General features: G+C 43.7%; 1 protein-coding gene across 1 annotated transcript in view; it reads left to right on the forward strand.

Annotated features, from left to right (window-relative positions):
* Positions 1–977: 977 nt before the first annotated feature.
* LOC111157666 (EF-hand calcium binding domain 6) overlaps positions 978–21015 on the forward strand; it is a 202967-nt gene continuing 182929 nt past the window's right edge. The window contains 3 exon segments of the mRNA XM_022519282.1: positions 978–1119; positions 8720–8931; positions 18479–18567. Of these exon segments, the coding sequence (XP_022374990.1) occupies positions 978–1119; positions 8720–8931; positions 18479–18567 (443 nt within the window).

Consider the following 21015-nt stretch of genomic DNA (forward strand, 5'->3'; position numbering starts at 1 on the left):
TGTTTTGTTTTGTTTTTTTTTTAAGATTCATTTATTTGATAGAGACACAGCGAGGGAGGGAACCCAAGCAGGGAGAGTGGGAGAGGGAGAAGCAGGCTTCCCTCTGAGCAGGGAGCCTGATTTGGGGCTCAATCCCAGGACCCTGGGACCATGACCTGAGCTGAAGGCAGAGGCTCAACCGACTGAGCCACCCACATGCCCCAGGCAGCTAGAAGTTTAGACAATAGTCATGTCTGATTTTTTTTCAACAAATGCCTTTTGACAGTTTCTGGTAACGGGGCTTGAAGGAGCTCCAGCCCCATTCTGCCCTTTCCAGTAACGGGCAGGCTGCTGGGTTTTCACTGGAATTGCAGGCTTTTGGTTTCAAGGCCACTACTGGTTTGGGGGCCGAGGCAGGGGGGACAGGGGAGTTGAAATGCCACAGAACTTGGTGTGTGTACTGAGATTCTGCCATATTTCTTGACTAAGGGCTCCCTAGATTATTGCAACCCTTTGGTTAATTTCCAGAGTTCTGAGAAAGTTGGTTCTGATCATTTTTGCCTGTTCTCTTACTACTTTCATGGAGGAGAGGATTTCCAGAGGTTCTTACTGCACCATTTTTGGTGCTGTTGTCTGCTGCTCTGCCTCTGACAGTGATGGATATGCAGTGAGAGCATGGAGAATCCAAACTTTCCACCCTCACTGCCCACCAAAGAAATGAGTCAGTGGTAGTCAAAATGCTGATGAATTTTCCTATCTGAGAACTTCCTTATTTTCCCATCTTTGAAAACTATTGGATCTGCTAAAAACGGGTATAAAATCATGATTTTGTGTTTATTTTCAGAAGAGTTTTTGGAACATTGGCAAGAAGATCATGACTAGCACTTTGAGAGCCTCTGGCTGTCCTTTCAGAAAGGGAATAGATAGGAGGTCGGCCACCTTCCTAATGTGTGCTTGAAGATAATGTAATCTGTTCTCTTTTATGTCACAGGGATTTAATGCACAAAATGGCGAATGTACCAGATTGGCATATTTCGTATCCTTACACACAGAAGTTCATGAATTTAAGACCTCACTCTTCACCATGTAGAGTGTATTCAAGGAACAGTTTCCAAAATATGCTTAGACCTTTCTCTTCGGGTGAGTATCATGAAGAAAATCCACCAATAGTAGGCTCTGTACGAAAGCTTTGCCTCTCATTTAACCACAGGCGATAGAGCTATGAAGTAGATTCTGGTATTGTCCCTATGTTCTTGATGGGGAAACTGAGACAGAGGGTGATCAAACAACTTGCCCAAAAGTTACATAGTTTTGAAGAGGCAGGGTCAGGATTTGAGCCCAGACAGCACGATTCCAAAACCCGTGGACATAGTACTGTGCTGTCTACTAGACCTCCTCACTTAGTTTTTCTTAATTAGTAGACAATTTTTTTGAGCAGTTTTAGGGTTACAGAGAGATGGAGCTGAGGAACAGAGAGTTCCTGTACACCCCTCACTCCCCACCCCCAGTGTCCCTCATTGTCAACATCTTGCATTATTGGTGAGGTGCCGTTCTCACCGCGGATGAGCCAGTATCCGTCCATTGTCATTAACGCAAGTCTGCCGTCCACGGTAGAGTCTGTTCTTGGTGTTGTACTTTCTCTGCGTTCTGATAAACATTTAAGGACACATTTCCAGCATTACAGTATCACACAGAATCATTTCACTGCCCTAAAAATCCCCTGCGTTCCACCTGTCCATCCCTCCCTGCCCCTAGTCTGGGCAACCACTTGTCTTCTTACTGTCTCCATAGTTTGCCCTTCCAGAAGGTCCTAGAGCTAGAGTCATGTAGTATGTAGCCTTTTTAGATGGGCTTCTTTCCCTTAGCAGTGTGCAGTTAAGGCTCCTGCCTGTCTTCTCATGGTGTGATTGTCTACTTTTTAATCTCTGAGTGATATTCTCATATATGGATTGCCACAGGTCGCTTATCTCTTCTGATAGAGAGTTTTGGTTGCTCTCACGTTTTGGCAACCATGAATGAAACCTCAATAAGCATTTTTGTACAGGTTTTGGTGTGGATGTAAGTTTTAAACTCATTTGCATATCTCCATTTTAAAGCGCTAAAATTTAAGATAATAATTTCCCTGAAGTGTATGTCATTTCATCCCCCCCTTCCTTCTTTCCTGAACATCTTCTGAGCCCCAATATGTGACAAGAACTGTCACAGGTACTGAGGATAAAGAAATGGGTCCAGTAGAGGGCCTGCCCTGGAGGCGCTCACAGTCTAGAGGGGGGATAAAGAACTTTAGTTGTGCGTTTATCACATGAAGCGAACATGGTGGGCGTACACCCTGCAGTGCCAGGAGGCCTCAAAGGGGACACAGGCGAGGATACACTGAATTCCGCCCTGTGATGGGGGCAGGCATTGCAGTCAAGTCCGTACTGGACACCGTGCTTCCTCACCAGGCAAGGCTTGAATCACGCGGTCACAGACATCTACTGGAGAGCCTAGAAATACAGACCTTGGGATGCCGGACTGTCTCCCCAGATTTCAGGGTCTCTGGTTCTACGGGAGGAGGGGGGAATGGACAGTGGGGGCCGGCTAGCAGCTTCCAACACCATTCCGCAGGTCTGTGTGTACACTGGACTTCGGACACATCTCAGTTTCCCTTTTGTACCTACAGAGAAGTCTGGGGTGAAGCGGGATTGCTGGGTCAGAACTGTCGCCACTGAGGCTCTCGAGGAGCTCCCCCGCACTGCCTGTTAGAAGTTTGTGCCTGGGCATCCCCAGGGGAACATTGGAACGTGTTTGTCTCTAAGAATATTCTCAGTTACATTTTGTCCATTTGATATGCAAAGACAACATTCGGTTGTGATTCCATGTGCCTTTCTTTGACATTCAGGGTAGCCATGGCCCTCCGGTGTGTCAGCTTTCCGTCTGCTTTTGTGAACGGCCTCACTGATATCCTTTGCCCGTTCACCTGCAGTGGGTCTTTCCGGGGCTTCATAGGCGCTCACTCTGTAGGGAAGATACTAATCCGTCATATGCCTTCACGTGCGGTCAGCGTTTGTTTTTCCCTTTTGTCATTTGCCTTCTATTCTTACTGATGGTAATTCTCAATACCGAATTATTTTTTTCTTGTTTAAATTAAAAGTCTCCTAGCACCATTTGTCCCCCCAGAGGTGGTCAGTGGGACGCGTTCGGCGGGTCTCTCTCTCATACACGCATGTGTACGTGGAGGTGACATATTTGTGTAACTCACGTATTAAGTAAGCATGGCTCACGGGGTGAACCACAGATATGAGACCCCCTGTTTCCTTCTAAAATGTTTTTTTCTTTTAACATTTTATTTATTTGACAGAGACAGAGAGATCACAAGTAGGCAGAGAGGCAGGCAGAGAGAGAGGAAGGGAAGCAGGCTCCTTGCCGAGCAGAGAGCCTGATGCGGGACTCGATCCCAGGACCCTGAGATCATGACCTGAGCCGAAGGCAGAGGCTTAACCCACTGAGCCACCCAGGTGCCCCTAAAATGTTTTTTGCTTTATGTTCATATGTGAAGAATTTCGGTTGACCTGACTTTCCATTCACCGGGCTTTTCTCCTATCACGTACAGTCTGCCGTTAAGCAGATCACATGAGCTTTTTGCTTCTGATACTGTATTTTTAATTTCTAGCCTTGCCGTGGGCTTTCAAAAACAGTTTCCTTTTCTCTGCTGAAATCCCCCCTACACGCTGCATGTTGTCAAGTTTTCCTGTAATCTCTTGAACGTGTTTACTGTTCCTGCCTTAAATACCTGATCATTTCTCCATCTGTTCTCTCTCCCGATCTTCTGTTTTCTGCTGTTGATTAGGTCACCTTTTCTCATTTCATTTGTCTTACAATTTTAAAAAAGGCTGAACAGCAGACATTAGTGTGAAGCCCAGTGGAGAGAGAAGTGACTGGTCCAGCCAGGAAAGGGAGCACCTCTTCTCTCAGGCTTCCTGTGAGCTGGCCAGGCGCAGGCTCGTCTCGGACCGAGCCGTGTCCAGACGTGGTTGCTGTTGCCCCTGGTTTCCAATACTTCTTTTCAACAGGTCTTGTCATCTGAGCCCGGCTGAGATTTCAGGACTTACAGCCCCCCTGCTGGTTTTGGAGGGTCTCTGGGGGGGTTCTCCTTGTCCTCCAGAGGCCTGTCTCTGCCCTGCTGCCCTACCCCGAGGCTGCAGTGGGCCGCTGAGGTGTGCTCTGGGAATGCCCAGGGTCCTTAGAGGGCCTTGGTTCCATCCTCCCCTCTGCCCATCCTTAGCCTTTGGTGAACAGCTTACACTCCCGTACAGGCCTGCCCTCCTGGGGCCACATCACGCAGCTCTGTGCCTCGCCCCCAGCTCTGGTATGCCTCTTGTACCCCCACGGGAAGGCCCAAGAGGGCGGCCACCGACTCGCTCTGTGTTTGAGGCCCCGGCCTGCGAACCCATCACACCTGTTCACCTGTGGTCACTAAACAGCATGTTCTTTTTTCCTCCCCCCAGTCCGGAATGGATTTGCTTTAGTTCCTCTGACTCTGCAAGGATAAAAGCGTCCTGGGTCCTTCCTCTCTGAGGAACGCCTTGTCCTCTCTGGAATTTAGGTTCTTTGCACCCCTCAGTTCTCTCCGTGGGTTTGAAAACTATATAGTTTAGCTCATCCGACTTGTTCTCATCCTGAGGATGAGAGTGACAGTCTGTTGTGACGTTGTATATTCTAAACGGATGTAGACAATTTTGTTAAATTGCCCTCCAGGAAGATTTTATCAGTTTCTACTCCCACCAGCGGGTTATGCAAGTTCGGTTACTGCTTTCATTTTAAAAAATCTGGGAAGGTGCATTAGGCACGTGAAAGAAAAAGTTTTTCCCTCAAATGTCAACGAGTGTCAAACAATATTTCTGCTACATTTAAATTAGAGTTATTGATTGCAAAGACGGGGCTTCTTGGAAAGCAACTAAAAATACACATGAGGAGTCTGAAAACAGATTTCCAGGTGGACTTGACAGGAGTGCCCAGCCCCTCACCCACGACCCTGGGAGCAGGAGGAGCAGCTCTGGGCTGGGTCAGCAGAGGGAGAAATCTTGTTCCCCAGCCCATGTGGAATCAGGCGGCTCCTCCCTATGAATCAGCAGCTTCTGAGAGCCCAGCGACAGTCAGAAATGGAGAGGGGAGCATGGCAGGACCCCTGGGAGTCTTGTGGGAGATGTCAGTCTCTTCTCTCCCCGAGCTGTGTGCTTAGTCCTCTCCCCCGCATCTGCCCTCTCCCAGGTGAGCTGCTGGTTCCACATCCCTATGTACCACGGGTAACCAAAATGAGAGCCCCATTCAGACTTGCCTCCTGAGCTCCAGATCAGATCAGATCAGATCAGATCCAGTGGCCTAGCAGACCTCTCTGCTTGGATGCCCCATCTACTGGACGTCTCAGACATGGGCTGGCCAACCAGATCTCTTGATTCCTGGTGTTCTCAGTAAATGGCACCATCATCTACGTAGTTCTTCCACCTAGCCCCCAGTTAGCCTTGGTTTCCTCCTGCCTCGCCCTGCTGAGCCAGCCAGTCAGCAAAACCTCGTCTGCTTTGGGTCTAGACTACCTAATCTGTCTGCCCCCCAACACCTCACACCCAGGGCTACCACCTGATTTAGGCCACAGTCAAGTCTTCTTGGACCCTTGGAATTGCCTTGTCTTTGGGCCTCTGTTCTCATTTCTTGCGCCTCTAGAATCTACTCTCTAATTAGCAGCTAGAGTGATTTGTGAACACAGTATATGTTAGAGGAGATCACTGCCATGCTTCAACTCTCCAGAGCCTTCCTGTTGCACGTGGAAACAACCCCAGTCCGTGTGCAAGCGTGGAAGCATCACCTGTCCCGATCGCAGCAATTTCTGCCCTCCATCTCACGTGACACACGCGTGCTCTGTCCACCCTGGCATTTTGCTCTCCTGGGTACATCAAGCTCATTCCTGCTCAGGGACCCTTTACTCGTTGCTGTGTCCCCTCCAGCTTCCCGTCTGGCTGGCTCATTTTATCACTCTGGTTCAGCTCATCAAACACTTCGAGAGGACGTCCCTGACTTCTCCGCCAGAAACAGCTCCCGCCTCTCTCTACCCTGATCTTACTGTCCTATAATAGCTACCACTACCTTTACTCACTTGTTATCTGTTTCTTGTCTTTCCTCCCCCCTGCAGATTCTGAGCTTTACAATGGCGGATCTCACCTGTCTTGTTCACTGTAGAGTCCTTCAGGGCCTACAGCAGTGGCTGAAATAAGATGGAGGCTCAGTAAATGTTTTTTGAATGAATGAATTCTGCGTTCTTCAAAGTCAGTGTTTCATGGGGCTCCCTTCTTTTGCAGTGTGGCAAGTGTCCCCCATGGCTTCCACATGGCTGGTTTCCACACCTGCCCCTCCAGCGCCCCCCACTTCTGATCTCTAGATTTATACATTCACCTTTCACATGGATAGCCCCACTTAGAGATTGCAACCTGAATTCATTAACTTTCCCACAAACTTGTTTCTTTCCCGTTCCTGCTATTAATTGCTGTATATGAACTCCTCCACACACAGAGGCCTGGAATCATGTGTTTTGCTCCCAGATCTGCAATGTGAGCAGGTCCCAGGGACAGCTTGTCTGTGTTCTAGGTGGTTCCATGGGGGAGGTGCGAAGGCAGCAGGTAACGACCCCTGGGGCTGGAGTCATCGGAAGGCTGGATCCCTCTGTGGGCTGGAACCTCAGCTGGGGTGTTGGCCAGAACACCTACCTGTGGCCTCTCTGCATGACTTCTTGACTTCCTTAAGGCATGGAGATCTCTTAAGATCTTAAGATCTCTTAAGTATCTCTTAAGGACGAGGCACAAGCTGTGGCGCCTTTTGTGACCTCATCTTGGAAATCACATAGGATCATTCTGCCCTAGCTACAGGCCCACCCAGATTCAAGGGGAAGGAATATATGCCCCACATTTAGATGGGAGGAGTGTTAGGCTGGCATTGTAGGAAAAGCCCGTGTTTGGTATCTTGTGGCAGTCATCTTGGAAAATGCCATCCGCCGTGGCCTGCAGCCTTCCCTTTCTCAGCAAAGGGTGTCACCACCCACCCAGCCGCTCACACCACATACAGGAGGTTTATCTTCTTCCACTACCTCACACTGCATGTCAAATCAGGAGGTTCTCTGGACTCTACCTGGTCTATTTCAACTTCTCTTTTATTCACCCCCACTTTACCCTCCATGCCCACCATGGTAGTGTAGACATCCATTAAGACTTACCTGAGCAGGCTGTAGTTCACGTCTCCATACCATCACTGCCCTTCCCATTCTGTCCCTCCTACATGTGATATCAGAGTGCAGTTTAAGAATGAAAATTAGGTGATGTCATTCTCTTGATGGAAGTCCCACCTTGATGTCCCATGGCCAGAGCACAAAGCTAGGTAGGAGCACCGGGATATGGCTCCTGCTGACTTTCTCTATCTCATCGCTAAAGATGATGCCTCCTCTGCATCTCCCTCCCCCGCTTTGCCTCGACTGGCTGTCTTCCCCAGCACGCCCACTTCCAACCCCTCTCACTCTCGGGAATACCCAAGTTCTAGTTGAAGTAGCACCTCTTCCTTCTAGGAAGCTTTTCCTGAGACCTTCAGTCTGTCACCCCAGACCAGCCACTGTCTTTTCTCTAGTGTGTTCTGGTCATATACGCCCCTCCCGGGGGATGCAGTGGGCCTTGTGAGTGAAAGGCATCCCCGGCACCTGGGGGAGCTCGGAGAGCATCAGGGAAGACAAACATTGGTGACAGCTTATGCCTGAAAGGTTCAATACCTAGATGAGAAATTCTCATTTGAAAGGAAGTAATTGTAATCATCCTTCCCTAGCTCCTGCTTGTGAATGAGTTTATAAAAGATGAAACTGTTGAAGACATTTAATACACATCCAGAATTTACTACGTAAGACAGAGCTACTAAATAAACTGTGGTCACCAAGCCTTTGCAAACTCATAAATAGAAGAGATTTACCAAACTACCTGTATTTTTAGCCTCCTCTTTCTCTGGTAGGTTATAAAATATCAAAAGGGAGTAATCACATCTCCCTGCCTATGAAACTGGTCCTTACCGTGAGTTGGTTTGTAGTTACTGTGTTTCCTTGTTTCTATGGCTCTTTCATCTTAGACAGAGGGGAGGGAGGCTGAGGTGTATCAGCTTTCCTCTGGTGACATGGGGACCCCTGGGACCTACAGCACCGTGGCCCCACTCAGCTGCGTTTCCTCCCAGGAGGTGCAGAACCTCTGGAAGCTTACTTGGTGCCTTTTAACATTCTCCTGTTACCTGTCAGGGGCTAGCCATTCTCATCTCTTCCTTGTCTTAGAAAGGGAAATGATCTAGATGAAGAATTACATGTCTTCCCCTCAGAAATTGGCAAGGGGATGGAAAGTGAATATGATATTTTAAAGATTTATTTGAAATGATATTGTTCATAACTGAATTTTATTCCAAAATCCATGTTCTTTGCTCGTCATGACACATGTCCTGTGTAGGGAGGATTATCTTTGCTCTATTTTTCCTTTTTACCATCATTACTCTCATTTTACATGGACCAGATTTCAGAGGTAAAAAATGACTGCAGACTTCCCATCACAAGTTGTGCAATGCTTAGACGCATCAAGCGAAGTACAGTAGAAGAAAGAGTGTTTTGGAATTTGTTGTATCTAATCCGCAGCGAAGTGATTTTTGGGATCTTTGCCTTCAGCACGTCTAACACACATCTCTGTCTCTCTCATAGCCACAGCTATTGCAAATCCAATACTGTCCTTCTTAGATGTTAAACGGATTTTGTTTCAAAAAATCACCGATAAAGGAGATGAGTTGAAAAAAGCCTTTGAGCTGCTCGACACCAGTCACAACATGACGGTGTCAAAGAATGAACTGAGAAGAATTATCACAACCTTCCTGATGCCTCTCACGAGAGAGCAGTTTCAGGATGTCCTGGCTCAGGTACAGTACGCACAGCGACTTAGAATAACCCAGCTATGGGGGTGCCTGGGGGGCTCAGTCGGTTAAGCATCCGACTCTTGATTTCAGCTCAGGTCATGATCTCAGGATCGTGGGATCCAGCCACCCCCCCTCCCCCGGTCGGGCTCCATGCTCAGCAGGGAGCCTGCTTGAGATTGTCTCTCTCTTTGCTCTTCCTTCCACTAAAAAAAAACCCAGCTACGGACAAGTTGGAGTCAGTTACTGGAGTGTGAAATCCATTCTGGCTTTCCCCCTTGGCAGTTCCAAGTGAGCAGATAAAGTTTTATTTATTTTTCACAATTCAGTGAAATTCTGGCAGATGTGGGATGATCAGCGTAAGTGTGGGTCCTATTTTGTGTGCAGTACTGGTATGGCTGCTTGCTTTCATTTTTAAGGCTTCCATATAAAAGTAGTTGGTCGGCTTCTATTTTGGAACTTAGTATTTTGGCATTTGTAGCCAGTGGTTATTGAGCACCTACTGTATGCAGGACCCAATGCAGAGTATACAGACGTGGGCCTGACCCTGAGGGCGTCCTGGTCCAGTGAGACATGTTTGAAAGTGTTGGTAAGCGTGGGTTAGCCAATGGGGAGCTATCTAAAAATGGGGTGGTGGTCCAGGAAGGCTTTGGGGGATGAAGGGGTGTCTTTAGTCGAGTTTTGACCGAGGGGTGGGTATTAGCCAGATGAAAGAAGAATGGAAGGGCATTAAAGTCAGAGAGAGTAATAGTGCAAGTAACACTTGAATGCCTGCATCAGCGTGGCGTGTTTGTTCAGGGAACTGGGTAGTTTGTACCTAAAGCGAGGGGATAGGTGTCAGGTGGATAGAGGGGCCAGTCTTGAAAAGGCCCATCTCAAAGAGTTTGGCCTCTGTCCTAGAAGCTGTAGGGGGCACACACTCGTACACACACACACATCACACACACGCATGCACTCACACACAGAAATCAACATATTTTTACTCATTCATTACTTCTTAATCCGTCTGGCATTTCATAGTATTTAAAAGTCTGTTTCCTTCTAGAATTTGGTGACTGCCTCAACCCAACCCAGTTTCCTTACTTTTCCAACACAGCCGTACACGTCAGGAAAACGAACAGCCCAGGGAATTTCAGGTATTCCTGAATTCCGATCAACTTCAGGGACTGGCGCTCTCCTTCCTTTCACTGATTTAAGAAAGAAATATTTGTAGATCTCTTTGTTGTTTTTTCTTGAGCATACCATGGTGTTGGTTCAAGGATTTCTCTTCCTTTAATTTGCTTTTTTACTGAATTTGAGATTTGTAGCGATTATTTTTATATATTTATTTTATTTCATCCTCCCTGAGACATTTTGATATTGTCGTTAGGCCCCTGAGGCTCTGGTCATTTTTTCAATCTTTTATTTCTGTTTTTCAGATTGGATAATATCTATTGATCTGTCTTCAATTTCAGTGATTTCTTCTTTGCGTCTCTGTTCTGCCATTAAGCTCATTCAGTGAATATTTAATATTAGATGTAATATTTTTCAGTTCTAGAATTCCCATTTGGTTCTATTTTATAATTTCTATTCATCTGCTCACATTTCCTGTTTTTTCTTCAGTTTTGAGCATATTTCTTTTTAACTCATTAAGCATTGTTAAAATAGCTGCTTTAAAGTCCTTGAATGATAATTTTAATATCTGGGTTGTCTCAGGGTTGGGTTGCGTTGATTTTTTTTTTCCTCTTAGCAGGCAAGAGTCACATTTTTCTGGTTCCTCATATTTGAGTATATTTGGATTATATCCCAGACCAGTGCTGTCTAGTGGAAATACAACACGAGGGGCACTTGGCTTGGAAAGTCAGCAGAGCGTGTGACACTTGATCTCGGGGCTATGAGTTTGAGCCCCATGTTGGGTGTCAAGATTACTTAAAATCTAAAAAGAAAAGAGAAGAAAAGAAATGTTATGTGACTCACATTTATAACTTAAAATTTTCCAGTAGCCACATGAAAAAAATTAAAAAGAATTAATTTGAATAATATTTTTATTTAACCGATATAGCCAAAATATTACCCTATTTCAACGTGTTACCACTATTAAAAATTGACAGTAAGTTATCTTGTGTTCTTTTCTGTGTACTATGTCTTCAAAACCAGATGCATACTTTACAGTCGACTTTGGCTTACAGTGGAAATACTTGATGTCTATTTAGATTTCATAAAATATATAATTAAAATGCTAGATTGACATACCGACTCGTTCCAAACATACTTAAAACTTTCCAATTGCTGGATTAATTTAAAAATGTAAATTAATTAACAACGACCAAAGAAAAATCCAGTTCATTATTTGCCCTAGCCACACTTTAAAGGCTTGACAGCCACATGTGACTGTGGCTGCGTGTTAGATGGTACAGTGCTAAACGTTACGAATTCGGTACTGTGGAGACTAGATTCTGTTACATTCCTCTGAAGACTGTTGATGCTTCTGCTTCGGCATGAATTAACCTGCAAACCCTGCCTCGCCTGTGGTGAGCAGTTGCTTGCCTCTCATTGGCTCTTTTGTCTCTAGGTGAGTCTTTTTTTATTCTAACCGTATACACCTGCTTTGGGCATCTGCTGGAAACTCAGACAGAATTTATACCCAGAAAGTGGGTCTCCTTCTCTGTCTCTCTGATTGGAGATTTCACTCACATCCTTAGTGACTATGCTTGCTTTGGGTTCTGCGTACCAGTTCTTCAGGCCAGAGAGACAATGGGTCTTCTTTTGGGGTTTTAGCTGCTCTGTGCTGGTGAGTGACTGTGGCTTCCTCTCAGGCTCAAAGCCATGAAGAACAGGAAACTCCCTCCATACTCATCCCTTCTTCTGTGTTTTGAATTTCTCCAAAGTCTTCCTGTTTTTGTTCACTCTCCAGGGCCTTTAGATAGTTATTATTATTTTGTAGTTACCAGAATTTAGAGTTGTTTTCTGTAGAAATGGTCTGTTATGAGCTGTCTCTACCACAGCTTCTTTGGCTGATCATTTTTAAAAAGCAGCCACAAAGTTACAGAGAAGTTGGAAGTTTGGTGGGAAGAACAAATTTTTTCCTGAAACATTTGGGAGTAAAGTGGTTCCATCACGCCAAATATCTCAGCGTACGTGTCCCTCAGACAAGGATAGCATTCTACATGACTAAACAGCCTGACCATTAAAACATGGATGTTAATACGAACTCACTGCTACCATCTCAGCCCTGGGACCCAACCCGGTTTTGCCAGTCGTTCCATGCATGTCTTGTAATGATCCAGGTCAGAACATGAACTCCAAGTGCCCTTCAGTCTAGAACAGTTCTCAGCCTTTCCTTAGCTTTCCTGACCTTACCACTCTGAAGATTGCAGAGGGTAGCATGTCCCCTCTTGAGTTTATCCGATGGTTTCTGATGTTTATCGGATGACTGGGTCCAGGCTTGCATCTTGGGCAGGAAGATCACAGAAATGCTGTGTTCTTCTCATGGCAACACTTTGGGTTGCACACAATCGTAGTTTGTCCCATGAACGCTCATGTTGGCTTTGACCACTTGATTAAGGTGAGATCTGTCAAGCTTTCTCACGGTAAGGCACTGTTTATCCACTTTGTACTTAATAAGCATCTTGTGGAGAAAATTTGCAACTATGTAAATATCCCATTCTTTACCAGACTTTTAGTTTATTCGTTTGTTATTTTTATGTTTTCAGGGACTCAAGATTACCTATTTGATTAAGTGGTTATGCTCCGTTGTGTTAATTATGTATTTTGACTTTTAAATTGTCTCTAATGTGGCCAGTAGGAGCCCCTTCAAGCTGGTTTACGTGTACTTTTGACATGCCCCCATCATTCTTGGAGTACTTCCTTGCTTTCTGATATAAGATATTCCAAACTCATCTGTTCTTTCCCTGCTTTGGTCCTGAAACCAGCCATTTCTCCAGAAAGCTCTGGTTCCTTTCAATGGAAAGATATTCAGAGTCCAGAATCTAGGCACTGGGACTGCCCATTGCCATTGGGATGGCACTCCAAGCCTCTTTCATTGAGCAGAGTTCCAGGGGACCATGTCCCCACCCCAATATAAATGTACATTTGTGTCTACATTTATTTCTTTAGCAGCTTCTCCATGTATTGAAAACTGTGAGTTCACACCAGTACTGCCAGTTCTAATCCTGTACCTCAAGGTTCTTTCCAATTTTCTTGCTTTACATATTTGTAATTATCTATTCAGACAATGAGAAACTTGGCTTCTATTATTCTTAATATATTTACTTATTTGATCTGTCTCCCTGGTATGTGATCATCTCCCATCCCCAGCACTCTACCCGGCCATGTGGTTGCTATCTTCACCCGACTTTGGTCCCATCCCACTCTGGACTCCCATGGCTCCCCCTAGCATGGCAGACACTGTTTTCCTCTGTCGCGTCAGACTTTAGGATCTGTTAGGGGACAGGAAAGAAGGGAAGAGGAAATAAAGGGGAAGAGCTTTTCTCCTTTTTTAAAAAAAAGTTTCCCATTTCTTCACTTTAAAAATTTCACAAATAATACATATTAATGATTTCACATGTCACTTTTTTTTTGCTGTAGCTACATTTTTATTAGAAATTTTATTAAGATATAATTTATACATAATAAAATTCATTTCAAAATTTACAAGTTACTGGTTTTTATACATTCTGGGTTGGGCAACCATCACTAGTTCCAGAACATTTTCATCACCCCTAAAAAGAAACCCCTTGGGACGCCTGGGTGGCTCAGTTGGTTAGGCAGCTGCCTTCGGCTCAGGTCATGATCCCAGCGTCCTGGGATCGAGTCCCACATTGGGCTCCTTGCTCATCAGGGAGCCTGCTTCTCCATCTGCCTCTGCCTGCCATTCTGTCTGCCTGTGCTTGCTCTCTCTCCCTCTCTCTCTCTGACAAATAAATAAATAAAATCTTAAAAAAAAAAAAAAAAGAAACCCCACACTTGTTAGTAGTCACTCCCCATTTCCCGTGCCCCTAGTCCCTGATAACCATTAATAGACTTTCTGCCACAATAGATCTGCCTCTTCTGGACATTTCGTATAATGGAATAATACAATACATAGTCTTTTGGGTCTGGCTTCTCTCACTTAGCATCGTGTGTTCGAAGTTCATCTATGTTGTAGCATAAATCAGTGCTTCCTTCCTTTTCATGGCTGAATCACATTCCGTTACATGCCTAGACCACCTTTGGTGTTTTTATCAACACCTTTGGTGTTGATGGACCTCTGGGTTGTTTCTCCTTTTTGACTTTTGTGAATAATGTTGCTATGAAAATTCATGTACAAGTTTTTGTGTGGACAGGGGTTTTCATTTCTCTAAGGTACATACCTAGGAGTGGAAATTGCTGTGTCCTATGGTAGGCAATATCCTCTCTCTCTGAGTTTTTATTTAAATTCCAACTGGTTAACATACAGTGTAGTATTAGTCCCAGGTGTGCAATTTAGTGATTCAGCACTGACACACAACACCCGCTGCTCATCACAGGTGCTCCCCTTAATCCCCATCACCTGTTTCCCCCCATCCCCATCCCCCACTCACCTGCCCTCTAGTAGCCATCAGTTTGTTCTTTAGAGTTAAGAGTTGGTTTCTTGGTTTGTCTCTCCCCCCTGCCCCCATTGCTCCTTTGTTTTGTTCCTTAAATTCCACTTATGAGTGAAATCATATGGTGTTTGTCTTTCTCTGATTGACTTATTTCATTCAGAGTAATACTTTCTAGCTCCGTCCTTGCTGGTACAAAGGGCAAGATTTCATTCTTTTTTTGATGGCTGAGTACTAGTCCATTGTGTGTGTGTGTATACATACCACATCTTTATCCATTTATCAATCCCTAGATACTTAATTTTCATAATTTGGCAGATAATGCTGCTATAAACATCAGAGCTCATGTATCCCTTCAAATAAGTATTTTTGTATCCCTTGGGTAAATACCTAGTCGGGCAATTTCTGGGTCATGAGATAGTTCTATTTTTAGCTTTTTGAGGAACCTCCTCACTGTTTTCCACAGTGGCTGCACCAGTTTGGATTCCCACCAACAGTGCACAAAGGTTCCCGCTTTCTCCACATCTTCACCAACACCTGTTGTTTCTTGTGTTGTTGATTTTAGCCATTCTGACAGGTGTGAGGTGATACCTCACTGTGGTTTTGATTTGCATGGAAATGTTCTCTTGCTTTTAAAGAACATTTGTCCTTGCAAACATTGCATCAGTTTCCTCATAAGCTTGATTTAACTGATACTTTATTTATACCAAATGGAGAGTTAAGATATTTTTCCTGCTAATGTCTCCCTATATTCATGATCTAATGTTAATTTAAAATTTTGACAATCTTCCCAAGCTAATCAACTATGCAGGAAGAGGAAAAGTACAGAAAATGTGAAATGTGTATCCGTTTTTAAAAGCTACATCTGTTTTTAAAAGAAGTCACTGAGAACTGTAGAGCTTCAAAGACTTTAAAAAACAGGTCCTAGTAGTCTGAAATAATAAGCATGAATTTTCTAGAACCTGGAGCTCCTGTGACCTGTGAGTAAACCAAGGAGGCTGGAATGTGGTGCATTTTCAGGAGGCTGAGTTCACAGGAATGAAGGGCAGGGTTTCTCTTTCCAGTAGCTGGAGTTCACAGTGTCTGTGTGTGACTTTTCTAGATCTTTTACCAACAAATTCCTTTCCAATAGTGTACATAAGCCTAATTGGAAACCTATAAAACTGGTAAAACACTTCATGGGAATTTCACACTTTAAATTAGAAAAGAATTTTCCAATTATAGTGAATTCACTTTAGCTTTAATTTTATTTTAAGAACCATGTCAAAAATGCTTGAATGTCAGAGTGTTTTGATGATTGATCAGGGCGCAATTGATGTGGCATCGCTTGTAATCCACCCCATACCTTAGTTTCCATTCACGGTAACGTGAATTTTTTAAAAAATGTGGCTTCAGTCTCTGAATGTTAATAAAAATTTTATAAAAGGAGCTGAATTGGCAAAGAGATTCCAGAGAAGAAAAGCAGAGTTCTGTTCTGGTCCCCGTGGTTGTGCTGGGCTGGGGAAAGAGATGTCTTTGAAGACACTTGTCAACATGATGGATGTGGATTTAAACACTGGCCCCCTCCACCCCAGTCTCAGAATTTGCTCTTAGTGATTTCTCTTTGGACAGTTATGATTCTTTTTTTTTTTTTTTAAGATTTTTATTTATTTATTTGACAGAGAGATCACAAGTAGGCAGAGAGGCAGGCAGAGAGAGAGAAGGAAGCAGGCTCCCTGCTGAGCAGAGAGCCCGACATGGGGCTCGATCCCAGGACCCCGAGATCATGACCCGAGCAGAAGGCAGAGGCTTAACCCACTGAGCCACCCAGGTGCTCCAAAGGTTATGATTCTTAAACAGCTTTTCCAGAATCACAAATATTGAAGACACCAGTTCTTAGCAGAGCCTCTCCTTTTAGACTACATTCTTGGGTTATTTAGGGGCTTAGCTTTGGAGACTGGACTTTGCAAAAATGTATCTGCCTCATTAGAATTTTTGTTAAACGATAAGTAACGACGTGAAATGTGACAACATGGTCGATAAGTTGATGGGCTTTCCCTCTCTCTGTCTCTCTCTCTCTCTCTTTGGAGGCAGAGTGGTTAGTATAGGGGGAGGGAGGTGTGCTCTGGAGGCATTTGATGGGAATGGCACGCAGGGAGGTCACACCTCTGCTCCATGAAAGGTGGCAATGACCTCTCCCTCAGGATCTCGTTTTGGGGCCAGATGAATTCACGTGTGTAAAAATACCAGCAGTAGTGCGTGTGGCCATCTCCCAAGTATGGGGTCAGTAAATGTGCATTTCTTCCCCTCCTCATGAAGTCTTACTACCAAAACCATGAGGGCCTCTGGTCTCGGAGCAGCACATGTACCCTGTTCTTGCCCTTTTGCTGTAAGGCTAGGGAAACTGGGAGGTGCCTCCCCCAAATTACATCTACTACAAAACACCCTATCCAAAATGGAAATCATGGATGTTCTTTCCAGGACGCGGTTCGTGAAAGCCCATCCTGTGAGCCGCTCTCTAGTCCCATTTCCCAGTTATATGTATTTTAAATAGTAAAAAGAAGCTTGTCCTTTGGGGAAGACTGAGATAACCATGCTCTGCATTGAGGCTGGAATTTTAAGGGTTAAGTGAACATTGCGCTTGATTGTATGGACATGGGAGCCATTCGGCTGTATGGGAAATGGTACTTTGCATATTTGCATATGAAGCTTAATAAAATATATCTGTATTGATTCTGTATTTTAACTTTAGTTTCATAATCCTTTTGGGGGGAAGTAATTATTTTCACATTTTAAAAATTCTGACTTTTTATTTAGAAGTAATTTCAGGGGAGCCTGGGTGGCCCAGTTGGTTGAGCTTCGGCTCAGGTCCTGATCTCAGAGTCATGAGATCAAGCCCCATGACAGGTTCCACTCCCAGGGTGGAGTCTGCTTGAGATTCTCTCTCTCTCTCCCTCTGCCCCTCCTGCTCATGCTCTCTCTAAAACAAGTAAAGAAATCTAAAAAAAAAAAAAAGGAAGTAATTTCAAACCTCCAGAAAATTTAAAAGAATAAGGATAGTATAATTAGTACTCATATGGTACAAACAATACCCATATACACTTAACCCAGATTTGCTGGTTATGAACATTCAACCTCATTTTACTTCTGTGATCTTTTGTTATCCACGTGTGGTATGTGCGGATATTGCAAACAGTTGACAAGAAATGTACAGTGTATACATAATTTTTTTTCTGAACTACTTGAGAGGAAATTGCTTATATTATGGTTAGTCACTTCTACATACTTAACTGCATATTCCCTAAGCATAAGAACTATTCTCTTGCATAATCACAGTATAGTTATCAACATTAGTAAATTAAATAGTGAGATAATTCTTTTATTTAACCTATGGTCTGTATGGACCCACTGGACCCTGTAATGTCCTTTATAGAATTTTTCAATTTGAAAATAGCTTTTTTCTACAGAAAGTTCACATGACATTCAGAGGATAAAATTCTGTTGTGGCCTCAGCCTCTTGGGGAAAAATATATTCTAATATATGTGACTATATTTCAGGGGCACTTGGGTGGCTCAGTCAGTTGAGCATGTCTGCCTTTGGCTCAGGTCATGATCCCGGGGTCCTGGGATCGAGCTCCCTGCTCATCTCATCCAGGGTTCTGCTTCTCCCTCTCTCCCTGCCCCCCCACCATTCGTTCTCTCTTTCTGTCTCAAATAAATAAAGAATCATTAAAAAAGAATATATTTCTACTAATTTAACTTTATTTTTTTTTGATTGAACTAGATTTCAGATAATTTTATAGACAACTCGTTGACTTTTAATTGAGCACAGATTGGCATTCTGGCATTTAGGCTGCTTGTAGCTGGTTTACTGGGGATGCGTGTCAACTCAGACACCTGGGTGAAGCAATTGTGTTTCCTAGAAGGCCCATCCCACTAACAGTATCCTACCTTCCATCACGAAAGCTCCCGTGCTGTCTGCTGCTGGGATCTGAATCCTCTAACTGGCCATCTGTCTTCTTGTTTGAATGTAGGTCCCCCTCACCAGCTCCGGTGCCATCCCGTATCTTGAATTCCTGTCCCGGTTTGGTGACATGGACCTAAATATAAATGTTATAAAGAAGTAAGTGGTTTTTCTTTTCTCATATGAAAATGTGAAATTTGGAATGATGAGAGAGGACATAAGGTCAGGACAGCTAATCATGTCAGCAGATATATATGGAAGAGGCGTTGGTAGAACCCATCCATATAGAATTTAATGTAGTTAATCCTCAGTCAAAAGGTTATTTAAAGAAGACTTTTAACCTCTATTTCAGATAAAAGAAAGAATATTATATTGAAAACCAGATTAACATATTTTATATGCAGTGTATTTTGGATTTGGAAATAATAAATAATGATAAGTAAATAATAAATAAATAAAATAAATAATAAGTTTTAATTTTAAAGAAAATATTAAGATGCAAAATTTAAATTTGTTCATTTTTATTTCATTTTAGTGAAATCACTTTCATTGGAAAGTGATCATGTTATAGCAGCTAGAAAGGAAATATTTTTTAAAAGCTTTATTTATTTATTTTAGAGAGAGCGAGTGCACGAATGGGAGGAGTAGAGGGAGGGGGGACTCTCAAGCAGAGTCCACACCGAGCAGGGAGCCTGACGTGGGGCTCCATCTGAGGACCCTGAGATCACGACCTGAGCTAAAACCAGGAGTCGGACACTCAGCTGTCTGCGCCACCCAGGCACCCCAGAAATGACATATTTTTTAAAGAGACTTTTGTAGGAGCTCCTTTGTTATCCCATAACTGTAAGGTATGCATGGGGCTCATTTGGTTTATAAGCTGAAAATGGAGTGTTAGAGTATGAACTGTCACGGCTCTCTCACCGGAAAGGTCTCTGATTCTAGTGTCTGATTTAGGAAAGACCATATTAGTAAAAAATTATTCACCTAGATTATTGGACTCTAAATGAATAACCTCATTTTCTCAGGAATTGTGCAAACAGTTTTAAGAGTTAAATTAGACCCTGAGAAACTAGCAGATTTGGGTATGAGAGCTCTCATGACTGAGTCTGTTGCGGTCCCGGTGTAGGTGTGAGAATTCGTGCAGCAGGGGACTCATTCAGCGGGTTTAAGTTTCAGTTTCATAAGATGAGAAAGTTTTGGAGGAGAAGTGTTGTACAACAATGTGAATATACGTAACACTCTTGAACTGCACACTTAAAGACGATTAAATGGTGAATTTTATGTTACCTGGGTGGGTTTTTGTTTTTTGTTTTTGTTTTTTAACCACAATTTTAAAAAGAAGGATCAATGAATCAGTATGGCAGCTCCAGCAAGAATGACAAAGTACATGTCCTCATAGGTCCAGTGGTCAGGGACTTCTCTGTGCTCCAATTAGTTAATGACCCATAAGTGGTCGGCTGAGATAATCTCCAGGTTTATTTGAAAGAATGACTAGTTGTTTTATAAACCGTGTATTTGCGCTCTTAACCTAAAACAATTCCCATTTGTGATAAGCTTTTGGAGTGGACAGTAGCCTAATTCGAATATTCTTTGTTGAAAAAGCTAAACATTTAGAAAAACTGAAAGCAGGAGTAGTCTTTTGTGTGTGTGTTTTCTGTACCTTTAATTGTGAAACATCAGTCTAATAGTTAATTTGAGATGCGAAGGATCACAAGTTACTTCCTTAACTATAAGAGGCTAAATATTTTAACTAAATTTGAAAGATTCAGCTCATAACTGACTTAACTCACGGGGCTGAATTTTCTTTACTGCCGGAGACGATGCATTGTAGTGAGCAGACACTGTTCCTCCGGGTGATATGGTAGGCTCTGTGTACAAACAGCTCTGCCACTGGAAACAACTAAAATAACTGATAAAAGGTAAAATGTATACATACATCTTCCTTCATGAGTCAGCTGGCAAGAAAGTAGGTACTCCCCTAGAGATGGAATCAGGAGAAGAGGCATTCTATCTAGCCAGCTTCTGCCTTGAGAGTATTGGCTAAATCCTGTGAATTTGTGTTTCAGTTTGGCTGGCTGTTTGGAGTAAAGGGGACAGGGAACAAAATCTAGAGGCCTGGGGGCGCCTGGGTGGCTCAGTAGGTTAGAGCCTCTGCCTTCGGCTCAGGTCACAATCCCAGGGTCCTGGGATCGAGTCCCGCATTGGGCTCTCTGCTCAGCAGGGAGCCTGCTTCCTCCTCTCTCTCTCTGCCTGCCTCTCTGCCTACTTGTGATCTCTGTCTGTCAAATAAATAAATAAAATCTTTAAAAAAAAAATCTAGAGGCCTGCCCGGGTGGGGGGAACTAATAGAAGACTAGTAGATATAAAACTGGGACACCTAAACCCTCAAGTGAGGATAGGTTACAAATATAAATCTGTCTCCCTAAACGGCACAAGGAAACCTACCTATTGTCACCGATTTTCATGCTGGTGTTGGGTGACTAGAGGGCAAAATTGTAATTTTAAGTCAGTATTTACCCAAGTCTGCCTGAAACAGTGCTACCTGTGTGGCCTAAAAAGTCTTAGGTTAGGAGTTTGCTTAAAACTGGTCAGGGCTGGGTATGACCT

Source organism: Enhydra lutris, unplaced genomic scaffold, assembly GCF_002288905.1.
Source record: "Enhydra lutris kenyoni isolate GAN:26980312 unplaced genomic scaffold, ASM228890v2 scaffoldscaffold55, whole genome shotgun sequence".
NCBI classification, from domain to species: domain Eukaryota; kingdom Metazoa; phylum Chordata; class Mammalia; order Carnivora; family Mustelidae; genus Enhydra; species Enhydra lutris.